This window comes from Rhinatrema bivittatum, chromosome 9, assembly GCF_901001135.1.
Source record: "Rhinatrema bivittatum chromosome 9, aRhiBiv1.1, whole genome shotgun sequence".
Lineage (NCBI taxonomy): Eukaryota > Metazoa > Chordata > Amphibia > Gymnophiona > Rhinatrematidae > Rhinatrema > Rhinatrema bivittatum.
In genome coordinates, this window is record NC_042623.1 from 171,236,901 (window position 1) to 171,255,273 (window position 18,373).

The following is an 18,373-nucleotide window of genomic DNA, read 5'->3' on the forward strand; positions in this document are numbered from 1 at the left end:
CAGGGAGTTGTGGTAAGTCTTGGGGGGGATTAAGGAGGGTGAGGGGTTTAAATTTTTATTTGCACGTATGGACATAGACTCAACTTATGGAATTCTCCATATGTCCATATTGACCGCAAATGGGACCCCCTTTCGACTTATGGACTTATGAAAATAAACTTTTGCTCTGCACATCCCTACCGGACAGGACTGCCTCAGGTGTCCAGAAGCACCACAGTAAAGACAGAGGCCCTGCTTCTTGCGCCGAAGACACTCTTCGGGAGACAACTGCCCATAGTTGAATTGCATAAGTTCCTTGGTAGAAGGAGGTGGTGCTGGTAGAGCCTTCAACTGAGGGCTTGGGGCACATGCTGGGGGTTGAACAGGAGGCCAGGATGCCTTCACTTCATGGTGCTGTTGCCGGAGGCGATGGTCAAATTTCCCAGCGAGGGAAATCAGGTCCTCTAGAGACATAGGAATCTCACGGACAGCAAGCTCGTCTTTGAGAGCGGGAGATAGACCTTCTAGGTAGAGTGCCTGTAGGCAATCCTCTTGCCATCCCAGTTCTGTGGTCAGTGTCTGGAACTCCACCGTAAACTCAGAGAGGGATCTTGAGCCTTGACGGAGGTGGAGAAGGTGATGACCCGCAACCACCTGATGACCAGGATCTTCAAAGGTCCACATGAAGGCGGTGATGAACTGGGACAGTTGTGTGAGGATAGGGTCAGAACGCTCTCAAAGTGGAGAAGTCCATGCCAGGGCCTTCCTCTCTAGGCGTGAGAGGATGAAAGTGATTTTTGATGATTCCTTCAGAAACAAGGACGACTTAAGGGCAAATTGCATGAAACACTGGTTAAGGAAGCCTTGGCAGAGGCATGGATCCCCATTGAAACGAGGAGGAGCTGGCAGCGCCAGTGATGCTCTCGGTAGCAGGGTAGAAGTCAGGTCTGTGGGATTAGCCCTTTCTGCATCCTACATTTGAGAGCGGAGTTCTTCTACTGAAGATGCTAGAGTCTCTATGACTCGTCGTTGCTCTTGGATGGTTGTGGACAGACCCCGAAAGGTCCATGAGGCGGGAGACTCTGCCGAGTCCATGGCCTTGGCAACCTGTTGCGTTGGGAGGTGGAGCCTTGGCCTAGTGCAGAATTGGTAGGCTCCCTGGTCGGACCCCTGGTCGGACCAGGAGGCAGAGCACAAGAGGCTAGCTAGAGCTTCACCACTAGCAACCCGGGGTTCCCTCAGGTTGAGCCCTTGGTTACCCGGGCCACTTGGTCTTAGGTGGGCCTCGCAGGATCTCCTTGAGAGAAAGTTCAGAGGTGTGCCCTCCATGATCAAGGGTGCGTGGTCGATGTTCAGGCTAGAAGTCCAGGGTGCCAGAGAAAGTCATAAAAGAGTCCTTGAAAATAAGCAAAGGATCAAGGCCAGAGACAAAGTAGCGTAGTCAGCCAAAGCAGGGGTCAGTACCAGTGGTCAGTCCATGGATAGTCAGCCAAAGCAGGGGTCAATATCAGTGGTCAGTCTAAGGGTAGTCAACCAAAGCAGGGGTCAGGTTCCAGGCAGCAGTTAGACGTGGTCAGAGGTCAGGCAGAGGTCGGTTCCAGGAAGCGTGCAGATGTGGTCGTCGAAACAGGCAAAGGTCAAATCCAGGCGGCGATCAACATAGTCAGGAACAGGCAGAGGTCAGTACCAAGAAGACAGTCCGAGAGGTACTACCTGGGGAGATGGAGGAACAGGAGGACGCTGGAACAGGACTGGAACGAGACTGGAACAGGACTGGAACAAGGCTGGAACCTGACTGGAACAAAGACTGGAAACGCAAAGGCAAACTAGAAATCATGGTGTGATTGACCCGATTGCCAAGGCAAGCAAGTGTAGGCAGACACTTCGTTTTCTACAGCGTTCAATCAGGGTGTTCTGCGGAGCTGGGATCCGCCCATGGCCCTTTAAGGGACTGGGCGGTCCTTGCACGTACGCCTAGGGGCGGGATTGATGCCCCGGAGGATGCCGAGGCCCGCCGTGAGGCTTGGATGAGGTGTAAGGCCCGGCGACCACCGCCACAGGACACCGAGGCCTGGCTGTGCTCGCTGCTGCTGTAGGGGAGGACAACCCGGGACCCGTGGAGGAGTTAGTGAGGTGAGCAGGCCCGGACACGGGCCGAGTGCAGATGGGACACGCAAGAGTTGCGACAAAAGAAAGAGATTCTCTGACTTTTGTAAAAGCTTTGTGTAACTGCTAACTTTATATCTCTAAAGCTGCATTTTGGCTGGGAAAACTATTCACGATGCTTTACTATTTTAAAAATATTTGTTAGCTGGTATCCCCAGAAATAAAAGTTTGATTGTTTATACATTGGTGTGGATCTTATTCTGAATATAGGAATAGTAAGGAACACTGGGTCACAGAGGGGATATTCCAAGTGGTGGAATTCAATGTTCCAGCTTAAGAAAAATTTTCTGCCCCTCTAGCCTCTGGGTGCAGGTCCACTACACCATCCTCTCAACCCAATCCCACATTCTTGAATGCTAACCCTATTGACTGGCACTCGGCTCACACAGGTACCATATCCTCTCACATTTTATGTGCCCTATCCTGGAAGAGTTTACTTACTATACAGATGCTATTGAGAATCCCATAGAATGTTTTACATTAAGAGCTGAAAAATCAGAAATGATTTACCTTTTCCTAGTGATCTGAGACATCTTTGTATAATACTGCTCATAGCTCAAACCTAAAGGAGGCAAGAGACTGCTTGAAGTCTTTGCTCATCCCTGAAATCACTACACTAGCAGCAACATTTTATCTTGCTAGCTGCCTAAAGCATGGAAATGCTGGTAGGGAGGAGTTTAGAAAAGGGAAAGAGAAAAGCATGTGTCCGTGTGAAAGTGTGCAGAATAAATACTGGCAGGAACAGAAAGAGAAGATCAGTAGAAAAACGAAAGAATAACCTAGGCAAACAGAAAAAAAAAAGGAGGCAAAGAGAAGAAAAGATTTTCACTCTGAGGATCAGCCCATTTAATGTTCTTCTCTGCTATCTGGAAGAATACCCCCCTCTTGGGCTAGCAGTCTCTCTGTCATTGCACCCCAACATGCTCAGGAGACTTAAATCATACTGCACCAGGTGAGTACATACTTGTTTGGCTGAGAGAAAAATGGAATGTTAACCAGGGCATCTGAAATATCAGAAATTATGTGCATGGGTGTCACACCATTTACACCCTTTCGTTTTTAGGCATTGACCCGGGACCCCTAAGAGCAGGAGAAGGGAAGAAAGAGGGTTGGAATCTTGTCCAACATGTACTGCTCGGAGCAGTGACAGTGCCTGCCTTACCTTTTAACCTTTAAATCTGTGTCCTCATCTGTTAAAGCATTTGTTTTCAGTGCTGGTTAAAAGAGCAAACTAAAACAGAAACAGGTGGTTAAGGTAAGAGAGAGTCAGAAGCATACTATGGCAATTGTGCAGCAGGAGATCTCTAGATCTATAATGGACTTGGATCATCAAGATATACTTACATTTGAAAAAAGCATATTCAGTAAATGGGAAGAAATGAAACATTAACCGTCTCCCAATGGCTATTATTATCTTTTTGCATTTGAAAACAAAACTTGTTGACTAAAATCTGAGGTAACGATTATATCAGCTTCAATGAAGACAAAACCAGAATATTCCCTGTTCTTGCCAATCAAACATTAGTTAAACAGAAAGATTGCAAACCACTGGCTTCTTGGCAGGGAGAATATTTCCTACAGATAGGATTTTCCATTCTCTCTGATCCTTACATTTAATTTGAGAAAATATTATCTGAGCAGTGTATAGGAATGTCTGGAAAGACTAAAAACCTGGAACTCATCTCTAGAATGAAGCTTGCCCTAAGAGAATGAGGTTAATAGAGAGTAGGGGCCCTCGGGAAGCATGGGCATTGAGAAATAAGAATCCTGAAAGGGTTTGCAAGCTTACCAAAATTCTAAATAACTTATCCACTTAATCCTCTGGGGTGTATACCATCCTGGACCGGACCAGATGGTACACACCCCAGAGTTCTGAAGGAACAAAAAATTAAATTTCAGACCTATTAGTAAAAATTTGTAACCTATCATTAAAATCATCCATTGTACCTGAAGACTGGAGGATAGCTAATGTAACCCCAATATTTAAAAAGGGCTCCAGGGGCGATCCAGGAAACTACAGACCGGTTAGCCTGACTTCAGTGCCAGGAAAAATAGTGGAAAGTGTTCTAAACATCAAAATCACAGAACATATAGAAAGACATGGTTTAATGGAACAAACTCAGCATGGCTTTACCCAGGGCAAGTCTTGCCTCACAAATCTGCTTCACTTTTTGGAAGGAGTTAATAAACATGTGGATAAAGGTGAACCGGTAGATGTAGTATACTTGGATTTTCAGAAGGCGTTTGACAAAGTTCCTCATGAGAGGCTTCTAGGAAAAGTAAAAAGTCATGGGATAGGTGGTGATGTCCTTTCGTGATTGCAAACTGGCTAAAAGACAGGAAACAGAGAGTAGGATTAAATGGACAATTTTCTCAGTGGAAGGGAGTGGGCAGTGGAGTGCCTCAGGGATCTTATTGGGACCCTTACTTTTCAATATATTTATAAATGATCTGGAAAGAAATATGACGAGTGAGATAATCAAATTTGCAGATGATACAAAATTCTTCAGAGTAGTTAAATCACAAGCAGATTGTGATAAATTACAGGAAGACCTTGTGAGACTGGAAAATCGGGCATCAAAATGGCAGATGAAATTTAATGTGGATAAGTGCAAAGTGATGCATATAGGGAAAAATAACCCATGCTATAGTTACACAATGTTAGGTTCCATATTAGGTGCTACAACCCAAGAAAGAGATCTAAGCGTCATAGTGGATAACACATTGAAAGCGTCGGTTCAGTGTGCTGCGGCAGTCAAAAAAGCAAATAGAATGTTGGGAATTATTAGGAAGGGAATGGTGAATAAAATGGAAAATGTCATAATGCCTCTGTATCGCTCCATGGTGAGACCGCACCTTGAATACTGTGTACAATTCTGGTCGCCGCATCTCAAAAAAGATACAATTGCGATGGAGAAGGTACAGAAAAGGGCTACCAAAATGATAAGGGGAATGGAACAGCTCCCCTATGAGGAAAGACTAAAGAGGTTAGGACTTTTCAGCTTGGAGAAGAGACGGCTGAGGGGGGATATGATAGAGGTGTTTAAAATCATGAGAGGTCTAGAATGGGTAGATGTGAATTGGTTATTTACTCTTTCGGATAATAGAAAGACTAGGAGGCACTCCATGAAGTTAGCATGTGGCACATTTAAAACTAATCAGAGAAAGTTCTTTTTTACTCAAGGCACAATTAAACTCTGGAATTTGTTGCCAGAGGATGTGGTTAGTGCAGTTAGTATAGCTGTGTTTAAAAAAGGATTGGATAAGTTCTTGGAGGAGAAGTCCATTACCTGCTATTAAGTTCACCTAGAGAATAGCCACTGCCATTAGCAACGGTAACATGGAATAGACTTAGTTTTTGGGTACTTGCCAGGTTCTTATGGCCTAGATTGGCCACTGTTGGAAAAAGGATGCTGGGCTTGATGGACTCTTGGTCTGACCCAGTATGGCATGTTCTTATGTTCTTACAGAATTTGAATTTTAGGATATCCTTGCAAAATGGTCATTTGTTCATTTGATTTATGCACTAATTTTATCAGCCTCTAGAAATTGATTTCTTGAATTTTTTATTCTATAGTATCGTTTCCTTTCATATGTATATTTCTGGTTTCCTGCTCATTCCTTTGACTTTCTCTCTCTGCTTTGGGAGATAGGAATCTCTTACACCTTTGTATTTTGCTCAGTACAGGAGGAAATATATTTCTGCTTCTTTTTCTCCAATGTTTCATTACATGAAGAGTCTCAGTTCTTGGCATGATGATGTCACTTTTTGTCAGCATATTTCTCTAATTTGTGTTCATATATATATTATATTTGGCAAGGGCCATTTTCCATGAAGGAGGTGAGGTATCCCTCTAGCATTTAATTTCCCACAGTGGCCAATTCAGATCACAAGTAACTGGCAAGATCCCAAACAGTATAGATCCCATGCTGCTATCGTGCAGTGATAAATAGCGGCTATTTCTTAAGTCTACTTGGTTAATAACAGTTTATTGACCAAATCATGTGTGAGCCCCCCCTTCATCTAGACTATGAAATTACCCTATGCTTCAATGGGGAGTTAAACATGAGAAATTATATTTACTAATATAATTTATCTTTGGGTTCATATCCTGAGTGGACAATGAGACAGGGTTCTAGTCACCCCGATACCATAATTCTGTGCCCTTTCCAAACTTGTGGTACTATAGACCAGATAAAATCATCACACTCTTTTACTAATTATGTGTAGGTAGGTAGTAAATCCAACCAGAACATTATACAGTAATGAAGTATAATATAAACTTGCAGTTTATTTTTTTATTTTAAATCAAGCAATGCAAAATCATTTTTTTATTTTAAATCAAGCAATGGTATGGCCTGTTAGCCAAGGCAACCAACATACTCATATGGATAGTAATAAAAAATGTAGGGAATTCTAATAGAGACAGGTCTGGGGAAAATGCAGTGAAGCAGTGAAGCACACACTTTCAAAAATTGTCTTTATCCCTGAGTACTCAAAAAAAAGAGGGGGGGGGGGGGGGGGGGGGAGACGACAGATCTACCCCAATTCCGCCATTTTGTAAAGGGTGCACCCTATCCCAAACACAAAATTGTGTGAAAAAAAAACAACAATCTAGAACATGAAGAAGTCCCTCTTGTTGATGGAGCTGGCTAGATGACAAACCAAATAGATGAGCACTGCAATGTGTGAAAGTTCTCACTATAGTACCCAGTGTTAAGAATTCAAGCTGATGCACTGGGTACTTTTTCTAAGATTCAGTCAGCTTTCAACTTGCAAAAGTAACAGTCCAATTGCAATTGGAATGCTCTTGGAATAGTACTATGACCAACCCCTCTGAGCTAGCATCAGTGTGCAGGAAATATGGTAGATGGCTGTCAGCAAATGACAACACAGGGGTGTGCATTAGTCGATAAATGGTTTCTATGAAAGCTTCTTCACAATGGGGTAGATTTTCAAAGGGATACGCGTGTACCCCCCGAAAACCTACCCCAACCCCCCCCTGCGTGCGCCGAGCCTATTTTGCATAGGCTCGGCGGCGCGCGCAAGCCCCAGGACGCGCGTAAGTCCCGGGGCTTTGCAAAGGGGGCGTGTCGGATGGGCAGCACAAATTTCGGGGCGGGGCGGGAGGCGAGTCAGGGGGTGTGATGCCGGCCCGGGGGCGTGGTTGAGGCCTCCGGACCAGCCCCCGGGTCACGTGATGGCGCGCCAGCAGCCCGCTGGCACGCACAGATATATACCTGCTTTCAGCAGGCGTAAATCTGCCAACAAAGGTAGGGGGGGGTTTAGATAGGGCCGGAGATGTCGGTTAGGTAGGGGAAGGGAGGGGAAGGTGAGGGGAGGTGGAAGGAAAGTTCCCTCTGAGGCCGCTCCGATTTCAGTAGATTTTCAAAGGGGTACACGTGTAAGATACCGCGCGTAAGATGGCCGGCGCCATTTTTAAAGATGGCGCCGGCCATCCAGTGCTCCCTCCATGTGACAGGGGCCAGCCAATGGCACGGATACCCTGTCACATGGTAAGGGCAAAGGCCGTCGGTGCCATTTTGATTACTGGCAGCCGACGGCCTGGGAGTGGGAGATCGCTCTCGGGACCCCCACTGGACCACCAGGTACCTGTAAAATGTTTTTGGGGGGGGTCGGGAGGGTGGGGGAAGCTAAGAGATTAGTTTTAAAGGGTCGGGGTGGGTTTTTTGTTTATCGGCTCGGGCGCAGCCGATAAACAAAACCGCGATCGGGCCAGACGAAAAAAAAAACCACAATGCGAATCGGAACCGGAATCCAAACCGATTCCGGTTCCGATTCACATCTCTAGTAAAGGGTGCTCTACACATTTCGCCAACCCCATATCCCACTCATGGGTGGAAAACGTATCACCATGCTTGGATAGTTGCCGAATTAATTGTTCTTTCCACTCAGGGGAGATTGGGGAGTCCTGGAAGTTAACAGCGAGGAGTTGATTAGTGGGGTGGGGTCCCTCTGCGGGGAACTTCCTACTGCTACGATGTCCACAGTTTAAGTTCAGGATATCTCTTGTCCAAAGTGATCTTTTGGATTCATTTTGCACCCAGACCTGCAGCTAGTCATCCTTCAAACTTTAGGCAGGTATAACCCCTCACTGAACTTGCAGTCTTCCAGACAGCTGAGAATTTGGGGAGCCTTCCACCATTATAGTTTGTGTCTTTTCCCCTGGGGGGAGCTCCAGTTAGTCTCTGTTACATGTTACGTTACGACATGAATTTTAAAAATCATAAAAACTGCTGTCCAGCAAGAAAATATATGTACGCGAGATTATGATTTAAAATTTCACAATTATTGTAACACAAAATTGGACGTTTCTCAAAAATCTTACATGAAATACAAATTTAGAAGTAATATCTGTGATCAGCATCAAAAGATCTATTTGGAACACCAAAAAGCCTGAAGGAACCACAAACTTTGTTTACAAGTGTTATTTATTGTGCCTGGGGACTTTCTCTTCCTTTCCCATAGCCAGAAATTATATTAATAACCAGTCAGACTGGGGCGCACCCTGCACTAACTGCTCCAACAAGACCATATCTTTCGCAAGGCTCTCCTTGCGAATCTAAGTGTAAGCACAGCGTCCATAAGCATTTGAACCCCGCTTGAAAGTCCCTCCCGCTGCAGCCGCGTTTGGCGAAACACGGGTCCGTGTCGGGGGACCCTAATCATATTGTGCCTGTCTAAGCAATGGAGTTGCTGCCAATAAAAAGTGTATTTTGAAATTCATTTCAGGTTGTGGGGACTCATAGAATTTTACTGCATTCCACTTTCAGTATTGCCAGATGTGCTCTCCTGGGCTTCTAGGCACTCCTCAGCAATGGCCAGTGAATTCTCAGCATTCACAGCTTTCTAAATCTCCAGAGCAGGGCCCCAGAGACATTCTTCTATTGCTGCCTCTTCTCCAAAGCAGATAATTCTCACTCAGGGACCATCTGGGTGGCTTGCTTAATCCAATTTTCATAATCATCTTCCCCTCCAGGAACTGGTAACTTACCAGAAATAGTTCTCAATTGTTTGTAAAAGCTGCAATCATTCTGTGGCTTCCTGGCCGCCTCTCTTATTTTGTCTAAGGCAAGTATAAGACTTGAAAGGTCTTGTGGAGCAGTCTCTGCTAAAGCAAACATTTCCTTTAGCTCTGTAACTGCTTTTCCCTTCTGAGCCAGAAAGTCAGTGAGTTCCTCTCCAAAAGTGCTATCACATGGTGTTGAATCACTTTCTCTTTTAGGGGCCCCTCACACAGGAATTTTCCAAGGGTTGGCCCTTTCTATGGGTGTTGTCTCATGCGGAAGGGTCTGGACTGAGTTAGTGTGATAGCACACACAAAAGGCCATTAATTGCTCCTGTGCAGAGTCGCAGGTTCAGGTTGTACTGTGCCAACCTGTTGCTGTATCTATAATGCTGGTGATCGACTGCAATACTATGCCAAAAGGGATATTCTGCACCAAAAAGGCCTGACTGTTATCAACCTCACCCATGCATCAGTTTTCTAGCATGTGCAAGGCTATGGTTACAGTAGGTCACAAATGATGGTTGGGTATTACTTATCCAGTCTGGATATGGTATAGGCAAAGAAAAAAAATGTCCAATCCCAATGGTGCTTTTACTCTGTGCCCCCCCCCCCCACTCTCCCCCCTTTGGTCTGGACTATGAATTACCCTTATGCTTGGGGTGGGAAGTACCACATGAGAAATTATATTTACTATAAATACTACATATTTAATATGATTTATCTTTGGGTTCATAGCTTGAGTGGAAGATGAGACAAGGGCCTAGTCACCCCAATATCACAATTATGTTCCCTTCCTAAATAACCTCTCACTTGTGGCACCACAAGCCAGATAAAATCATCCCAGCAAAATAACCAGCAATTAAATATTTTACTAGTATTGTGAAAGTAGACAGTAAATCCAACCAGAACATTAAATGGGAAAAGTACAGTAGTGAAGTATAATATAAACTTGCAGTTTTCTTATTTTAAATCAAGCAATGCAAAAATATCACTGAATATGGCCTATTAGCCAGTGCAACCAACATACTTATATGGATAGTTAAAAAAAATTAGGGAACATTAATAGAGATAGATTGGTGGGAAAATAAGTGAAGCACACAACTTTCAAAAATTGTCTTTATCCCTGAGTACTCAAAAAGGGGGTGGGGGAAACAGATCCATCCCAATGACACCAGATTTTAAAGGGTCCCTAAAACAAAATTGTGTGAGGAAAAAAAACAATCAAGAAAATGAAGATGTCCCTCTTGATGTTGGAGCTGGCTAAATGACAAACCAAATAGATGAGCACTGCAGTGTGTAAAAGGTCTCTCTTTCCTGGGGAGCTTGCTCAAATGGTTTACTTGGTACTAAACAGGAAGCTGGTTTTCTTTCCCAGTTCATGCCAGCAAGGGTTTATGCTCAATTTTGGCTGAAAGGCTGAAGAGATTAAGATGAGATACAGAATTTGGAGACAAAAGGCAAGGAAATAAACCTTCTCCCTCCTCAGCTAAAATTCCCCTTCAGCAAAGTTTAGATTGCTTACCTCAGTGTTTTGGGAGGATGATCCAATCATGTGCTCCTGGGCCTGGATATCTCTGGAAAGGAAGAATCTCAGTCTCTCAGCTCCTGGCTTCTCTGTCCCTTGCTGGAATTTTACATGTAGCTTGGCTATGAAGCAAGAACAGCTGTCTGACTCGCTATTTCCTCAGAGCACAGACTTCTCGCTCTCCCTCTTGATAATTAGCTCTTCAGGAGAAGAACCAATTATAGAGCTGCCAGATGCACTCCTCTTTTCCTGGCTCCTGGTTCCAATTCCTGGCCATCCCTGCCCTGCATATACAGACAGAGTCATTCAAATGATGCCTTTTCTACTTTAAATGGTCTCCCAGCACTCCTTTGGCTTCCTCCTCTGATAGCTGTGTAGTAGGGATGTGAATCGTTTTTCAACGATTAAAATTATCGTCCGATAATTTTAATATCGTCTTAAATCGTTATAGAACACAATACAATAGAAATTCTAACGATTTATCGTTAAAAATTGTTAAATCGTGTTAGTGCGCACTAACGGGAGTTAGTGCGCACATCCCTGATACGGGATGTGTACAAGAAGATCACAACACCCCCGGTAACCGGGATAGGGCACTGCATGCAGGAAGATCACAACACCCCCGGTATCAGGAATAGGGCACTGTGTGCAGGAAGATCACAACACCCCTGGTATTAGGGATAGGGCACTGTGTGCAGGAAGATCACAACACTCCTGGTATTAATAGGGATAGGGCACTGCATGCAGGAAGATCACAACACCCCTGGTATCAGGGATAGGGCACTGTGTGCAGGAAGATCACAACACCCCGGAGGAGTGAGGGTCAGGCAGCTCTCCCCTGTCTGTGAAGCCAGCCTCTCACTAGTAATGCAGGGAGGGAGCTGTCTCAGCCTTCACCATCCTCCCCCCCCCCCCAACCCTCACCCACACACCATTCACTGGCTGGGACATGGGGGAAGGGAGGAGTGAGGGTCAGGCAGCTCCCTCCTGTCTGTGAAGCCAGCCTCTCACTAGTAATGCAGGGAGGGAGCTGTCTCACCCTTCACCATACTCCTCCCCCCCCTCACCCACACACCATTCACTTGCTGGGACTTGGGGGAAGGGAGGAGTGAGGGACAGGCAGCTCCCCCCTGTCTGTGAAGCCAGCCTCTCACTAATAATGCAGGGAGGGAGCGGTCTCACCCTTCAACATCCTCCTCCCCCCCCCCCTCACCCACACACCATTCACTGGCTGGGACATGGAGGAGGGGAGGAATGAGGGTCAGGCAGCTCCCCCCTGTCTGTGAAGCCAGCCTGTCACTAGTAATGCAGGGAGGGAGCTGTCTCACCCTTCACCATCCTCCTCCTCCCCCCCCTCACCCACACACCATTCACTGGCTGGGACATGGGGGAGGGAAGGAGTGAGGGTCAGGCAGCTCCCCCCTGTCTGTGAAGCCAGCCTCTCACTAGTAATGCAGGGAAGGAGCTGTTTCAGCCTCACCATCCTCCCCCCCCCCCCTCACCCACACACCATTCACTGGCTGGGACATGGGGGAGGGGAGGAGTGAGGGTCAGGCAGCTCCCCCCTTTCGGTGAAGCCAGCCTCTCACTAGTAATGCAGGGAAGGAGCTGTTTCAGCCTCACCATCCTCCTCCCCCCCCACCTCACCCACACACCCATTCACTGGCTGGGACATGGGGGAGGGGAGGAGTGAGGGTCAGGAAGCTCCCCCCTGTCTGTGAAGCCAGCCTCTCACTAGTAATGCAGAGAGGGAGCTGTCTCACCCTTCACCATCCTCCTCCTCCCCCCTCACCCACACACCATTCACTGGCTGGGACATGGGGGAGGGGAGGAGTGAGGGTCAGGCAGCTCCCCCCTGTCTGTGAAGCCAGCCTCTCACTAATAATGCAGGGAGGAAGCTGTCTCCGCCTTCACCATCCTCCCCCCCCCCCACTCACCCACACACCATTCACTGGCTGGGACATGGGGGAGGGGAGGAGTGAGGGTCAGGCAGCTCCCCCCTGTCTGTGAAGCCAGCCTCTCACTAGTAATGCAGGGAAGGAGCTGTTTCAGCCTCACCATCCTCCCCCCCCTCACCCACACACCATTCACTGGCTGGGACATGGGGGAGGGGAGGAGTGAGGGTCAGGCAGCTCCCCCCTGTCTGTGAAGCCAGCCTCTCACTAGTAATGCAGGCGGGATAGGGCACTGTGTGTAGGAAGATCACAACACTCCTGGTATTAATAGGGATAGGGCACTGTGTGCAGGAAGATCACAACACCCCTGGTATCAGGGTTAGGGCACTATGTGCAGGAAGATCACAACACCCCTGGTGTCAGGGTTAGGGCACTGTGTGCAGGAAGATCACAACACTCCTGGTATTAATAGGGATAGGGCACTGTGTGCAGGAAGATCACAACACCCCTGGTGTCAGGGTTAGGGCACTGTGTGCAGGAAGATCACAACACTCCTGGTATTAATAGGGATAGGGCACTGTGTGCAGGAAGATCACAACACTCCTGGTATTAATAGGGATAGGGCACTGTGTGCAGGAAGATCACAACACCCCTGGTATCAGGGTTAGGGCACTGTGTGCAGGAAGATCACAACACTCCTGGTATTAATAGGGATAGGGCACTGTGTACAGGAAGATCACAACACCCCTGGTGTCAGGGTTAGGGCACTGTGTGCAGGAAGATCACAACACCCCTGGTATCAGGGTTAGGGCACAAGTTCTAGTCACATTGACTGATCACATTACTTTTTTTGTCAAGCTACCAACTGTTTCCATTTCCCATCCCCATATATTGTCAGTGGGAACCTTGGTAACATGAATAAATAAGAGGGCAGCCAATAGGAATACATATTCATTCCAAAACTGACCTTAACTGACCTGAAAAGTGTCAAATTGTATCATTTTCTGTCAGTGCGCACTAACTCCCGTTAGTGTGCACTAATCGGAAAAAACGATTTTTTAACTAAAAAATCGTGCCAAACACGATTTTCTTCTCCTGCCAGACTATTTCAATCGTTAAGACGATAGGGCACACGATTCACATCCCTACTGTGTAGTGCTATTGTCTGGGCAAGCTAAACAGTACATCCCTTTTCCCAACTTGTAACACTATGAGTGCTGGATGCTGGTTCTTGCAGCTCATTTGTCTTTCATAGGAAAGCACACAGGAGGACTGACCTTGGTCATTCACCTTGGTTGCAGTGGCTAGCAGTCTCTGCAGGGTTGAAAACTCATTTTGGGCAGGTCCAAAGCATATCCTCAGATCCAGATGAAGCTCAGTCCACATTGTAAGGCTCCAACACATGATAAGTTCATGGGGGAAGGAACCTGGTTTATAGTAGCTTGCTACCCTTGTTTAAACCCAGCATTAACCACATCCTCTGGTAATGAATTCCAGAGCCTAATTATGAGTTGAGTAAAAAAATAATGTTTGACAATTTGTTTTGAATGTGCTATTTACTAACTTTTTAGAGAGTGCCTAGTCTTTGTATTTTTTTAAATAGTAAATAACTAATTTACATTTATCCATTCTATTCAATTTATAAATTTATAGACCCTATCATATCCTTCTTCAGCTGTCTCTTCACCTAGCTGAACAGCCCAAACCTCTTTAGCCTTTCCTCACAGAGGAGCCGTCCCAGCCCCTTTATCATTTTGGTCGCCCTTCTCTGTACATTTTTCAATGCAAGTATATCTTTTTTAAAAGATGAGTGACAGAACTGCACAAGGTACTCCAGGTGTGACCTCACCATAGAGCGATACAGATGAATTATGACATTTACCATTTTGTTCTCCATTCCTTTCCTAATAATTCCTAATATTCTGTTTGTTTTATTGAGCAATGCTACACACTGAGCCAAGGATTTCAAAGTATTCTCCCCTATGATGTTCTGATTTTTTTCCTGTGTGTTAACTCCTAATATGTAACTTAACATCATGTAACTACAAGTATGGACTACTTTTCCCCATGTGCATCACTTTGTACTTGTCCACATTAAATTTTATCTGCCATTTGAATGCCCAGTCTTCCAATCTTGCAAACTCCACCTTCAATTTTTCATAATCCACTTGTGATTTAACAACTGAGACTTAGGAGAGGTCTCCCGGGACGATGGGTCAGCAGCGTGAAGACGGTCCAGGTATAGGGCAGGCGGCAGACAAGGAACACCAACAGACGAACTGGAGTCAGGAGCCAGGAGGACAGTCCGAGGGCAAGGCAAGGCTGGAACTGGAATGGAGGACTGGAGCAGGAGCGGAGGCTGGCTCAGGAACGGAAGCTGAATCAGGAACGGAGGCTGGATCAGGAATGGAAGCTGGATCAGGAATGGAAGCTGGATCAGGAACGGAAGCTGGATGAAGGCTGGAGCAGGAACGGAAGCAGGATCAAGGCTGGAGCAGGAATGGAACAGCAACTAGCTAATCACACAGGAGTGAACCTCATTGCAAGGCAGTTTCCTGGTGCAGGGTCTGGGTATATATACTCTGCTGGAGTCTGACATCACTCTGGAGGCCGGCCGAGGTTTGCCACGCCTGCAGCTTTAAAAGCTGCTTCTTTGCATGCAAGCGTATGCAGTAGGCGGGGCCAGGTCCGGGAACTCGACGGCGTCTTCCTCGTGGAGACGCCACGGCAGTGAGAGGCCTGTGCCGGCCCGTACACGTGGCGGGGGGACCGGCCAAACATCGGGACTGGAGGAGCAGGTAAGGGCCGGGTCGCGGGAGCCGCGACTGGGATCGCAACAGTACCCCCCCTCTTATGCCTCCTCCCAGGAGGACCAGGCTTTCCAGGGTGGTCCTGATGAATCTGCAGAAGAAGTGATTTGTCCAGGATGTTCCAGGCAGGTTCCCAGGTATTGTCCTCAGGACCACATCTCTCCTATGAGAGAAGATACTCCCATCTACGATGAGAAAAGTGAACATCTAATACCTCACGAACCTGATAGATCGTGTCCGTGGTAGGCGGGTTGCTCTCTGGGAATCGGGCGTGTTACGATGAAACTTGGAGAGAATTACTGGTTTGAGGAGGGAAACATGGAATACATTATGAATCCTTAGTATAGAGGGCAACCGAATTCGGTAAGCTACTGCACACACTCTCTCCGCTATTCTGAAAGGTCCGAAGTACTTGGGTGCCAAACGTCTGGAGGGCAAGCGAAGGTGAATATTTTTGGTGCTTAGCCAAACCTTGTCTCCAGGCAGGAAAACCGGAGCTGGCCGACGATGGCGATCAGCAAACTGCTTTGCTGATGTTGCTGAGTGCCAAAGTTTCTTCTGGATCATGTTCCAGAGTTGGTGAAGTCGTTGAGCTGTCATTTGGGTGGCTGGATAAGGAACTATTACTGGCAGTGGTAAAGGTAACTGAGGTTGTTTCCCATTTACCAGCAGAAAGGGGGATTTCCCCGTGGCACAATGAGTATGGTTGTTATAAGAGAACTTAGCCCATGGTAGCAAGGCCGCCCAGTTATCCTGAGTTTCATTGGCGAAGGTTCATAAGAAGGTTTTCAGTGAATGGTTAGTGCGTTCCGTCTGTCCATTGCTCTGTGGGTGGAACGCCATGGTGAGATCTAACTGAATCCCAAACTTCTTGCATAGAGCTCTCTAATATCTTGCGGTGAATTGTGGACCCCTATCAGAAACGATATGTAATGGCAGGCTATGTGCTCGGAAGATGTGTTGCAAGAATAGTTGAGCCAGTTTCGGAGCCGAAGGCAGTTTGGGCAGAGCAACAAAGTGGCCGGTCCACTGTTACCCAGATTACAGTCTTCCCTTCAGACAGGGGTAAGTCTATTACAAAGTCCGTGGTAAGGTGGGTCCAGGGTTCCACGGGAATGGGTAGATATAGCAACTAGAGATGTGAATCGGAACTGGAATCTGATCGGTTCCGGTTCTGATACAAATCTTAAAATTTTTATCGCCCGGCCCGATTGGATTTTTGATTAGTGGCTGCACCCGATCTGATAATCAAAAACCCTCCCCCACCCTCCCAAACCCCCAAAAATGGTTTTAAAATTACCTGGTGGTCCAGTGGGGGCGCGGGAAGCGATCTCCCGCTCTCGGGCCATTGGCTGCATTAATAAAAATGGCACCGATGGCCCTTTGCCCTTACCATGTGACAGGGTATCCGTGCCATTGGCCGGCCCCTGTCACATGGTAGGAGCACTGGATGGTGCGGGCCATGGCCGGCCATGGCCGGCGCCATCTTTAAACATGGCGCCGGCCATCCAGTGCTCCTACCATGTGACAGGGGCCGATTTTTTTAAATCGACAAAAAATGATTCACATCCCTAGTAGCAACCCCCACGGACGACCTGCTAGTGGTTTCTGTTTGGCACAGGTGGGACATGAACTGACATAATGGTTGACATCCTGTCTCATGTGAGGCCACCAGTAGTACTGTGTCAAGAGATTCAAAGTTCTAGCCCTACCAGAGTGCCTGGCAGTGAGGGAGTCATGAGCCCATGACAATACTTTCCTTCTATGCCGACGGGGCACTACCGTCTTGCTTCCCGGTGTGACCATAGTGCTGGCTATACTGACTCTTGCTGGGTCTAGAATGTATTGGGGAGGACTGTTCTCCTCTTCCAACTCGGTGATGCGAGATAGAGCATCCGCTCATACATTCTTTGCTGCTGGCCGGTAATGCAGGGAGAAATTGAAGCGACTGAAAAACAGGGACCAGCGGAATTGTCTGGGGTTCAGGCGCTGAGCCCGACACAAGAACTCCAGGTTCTTGTGATCTGTGTATACTATAACTGGATGTTGGGCTCCCTCCAACCACTGCCTCCATTCTTCAAATGCCAGTTTGATTGCCAATAGTTCTTTGTCGCCGATCCCATAGTTTCTTTCTGCAGTCGAGAATTTTCAGAAAAAATAAGAGCATGGAATTAACCTCCTGCTCTTAGAGGGCTGGCTGAGAACTGCGCCCACAGCGATATCAGAGGCATCTACCTCCATGATGAATGGTCTTAGGGGATCCGGGTGATGTAGGCAGGTGTCCTCCAAGAACGCTTCTTTCAGAGCCATAAATGCCTGGCACACCTCTGAAGACCAATTCTTTGCGTCAGCCCCTTTCCTCGTAAGCGCTGTCAGTGGAACCATCTTGTGGGAGTAGTGTGGGATAAACTGCCTATAGAAATTAGCGAACCCTAAGAATCATTGGAGTGCTTTCACTCCTATGGGTTGAGGCCAGTCTCGGATGGCGGATACCTTTTCTGGGTCCATCCTGAGCCCAGTGGCTGAAACAATGTACACCAAGAAAGGAAGTGATTCTTGCACGAAGAGACATTTCTCAATCTTCGCGAATAACCGATTCTCCCTCAGAATCTGTAGTACTTGTCTCACATGTTGACGATGAGTCTCCAGATCCTTGGAGTAGATCAGTACATTGTCTAGGTAGACAATAATGGATGAGTTGAGCATCTCTCGCAGTACTTCATTCATGAAGTGTTGGAAGACTGCGGAGGCATTGCATAGCCCGAAAGGCATCACCAAGTATTCATAATGTCCGTCCCGGGTATTGAAAGCCATCTTCCATTCATCCCAAGGACAGATGCGCACCAGATTGTATGCTTCACGGAGGTCGAGCTTGGTAAATACCTTTACTCCTTGTAGTCAGTCAAGAAGTTCTGGAATCAGGGGTAGCAGGTACTGATCGCGTCTGGTAATGGCGTTTAGTCCTCT

At 46.9% G+C, this 18,373-nt stretch overlaps 1 protein-coding gene across 1 annotated transcript in view; it reads left to right on the forward strand.

Moving 5' to 3' along the window:
• Nucleotides 1–2,893: 2,893 nt before the first annotated feature.
• The window catches only part of LOC115099495, a 132,505-nt gene continuing 117,025 nt past the window's right edge, over nucleotides 2,894–18,373 (forward strand). Inside the window, exon 1 of the mRNA XM_029617170.1 lies at nucleotides 2,894–3,097. Within this exon, the coding sequence (XP_029473030.1) occupies nucleotides 3,066–3,097 (32 nt within the window). The 5' untranslated portion in view covers nucleotides 2,894–3,065. The remainder of the gene's footprint in view (nucleotides 3,098–18,373) is intronic.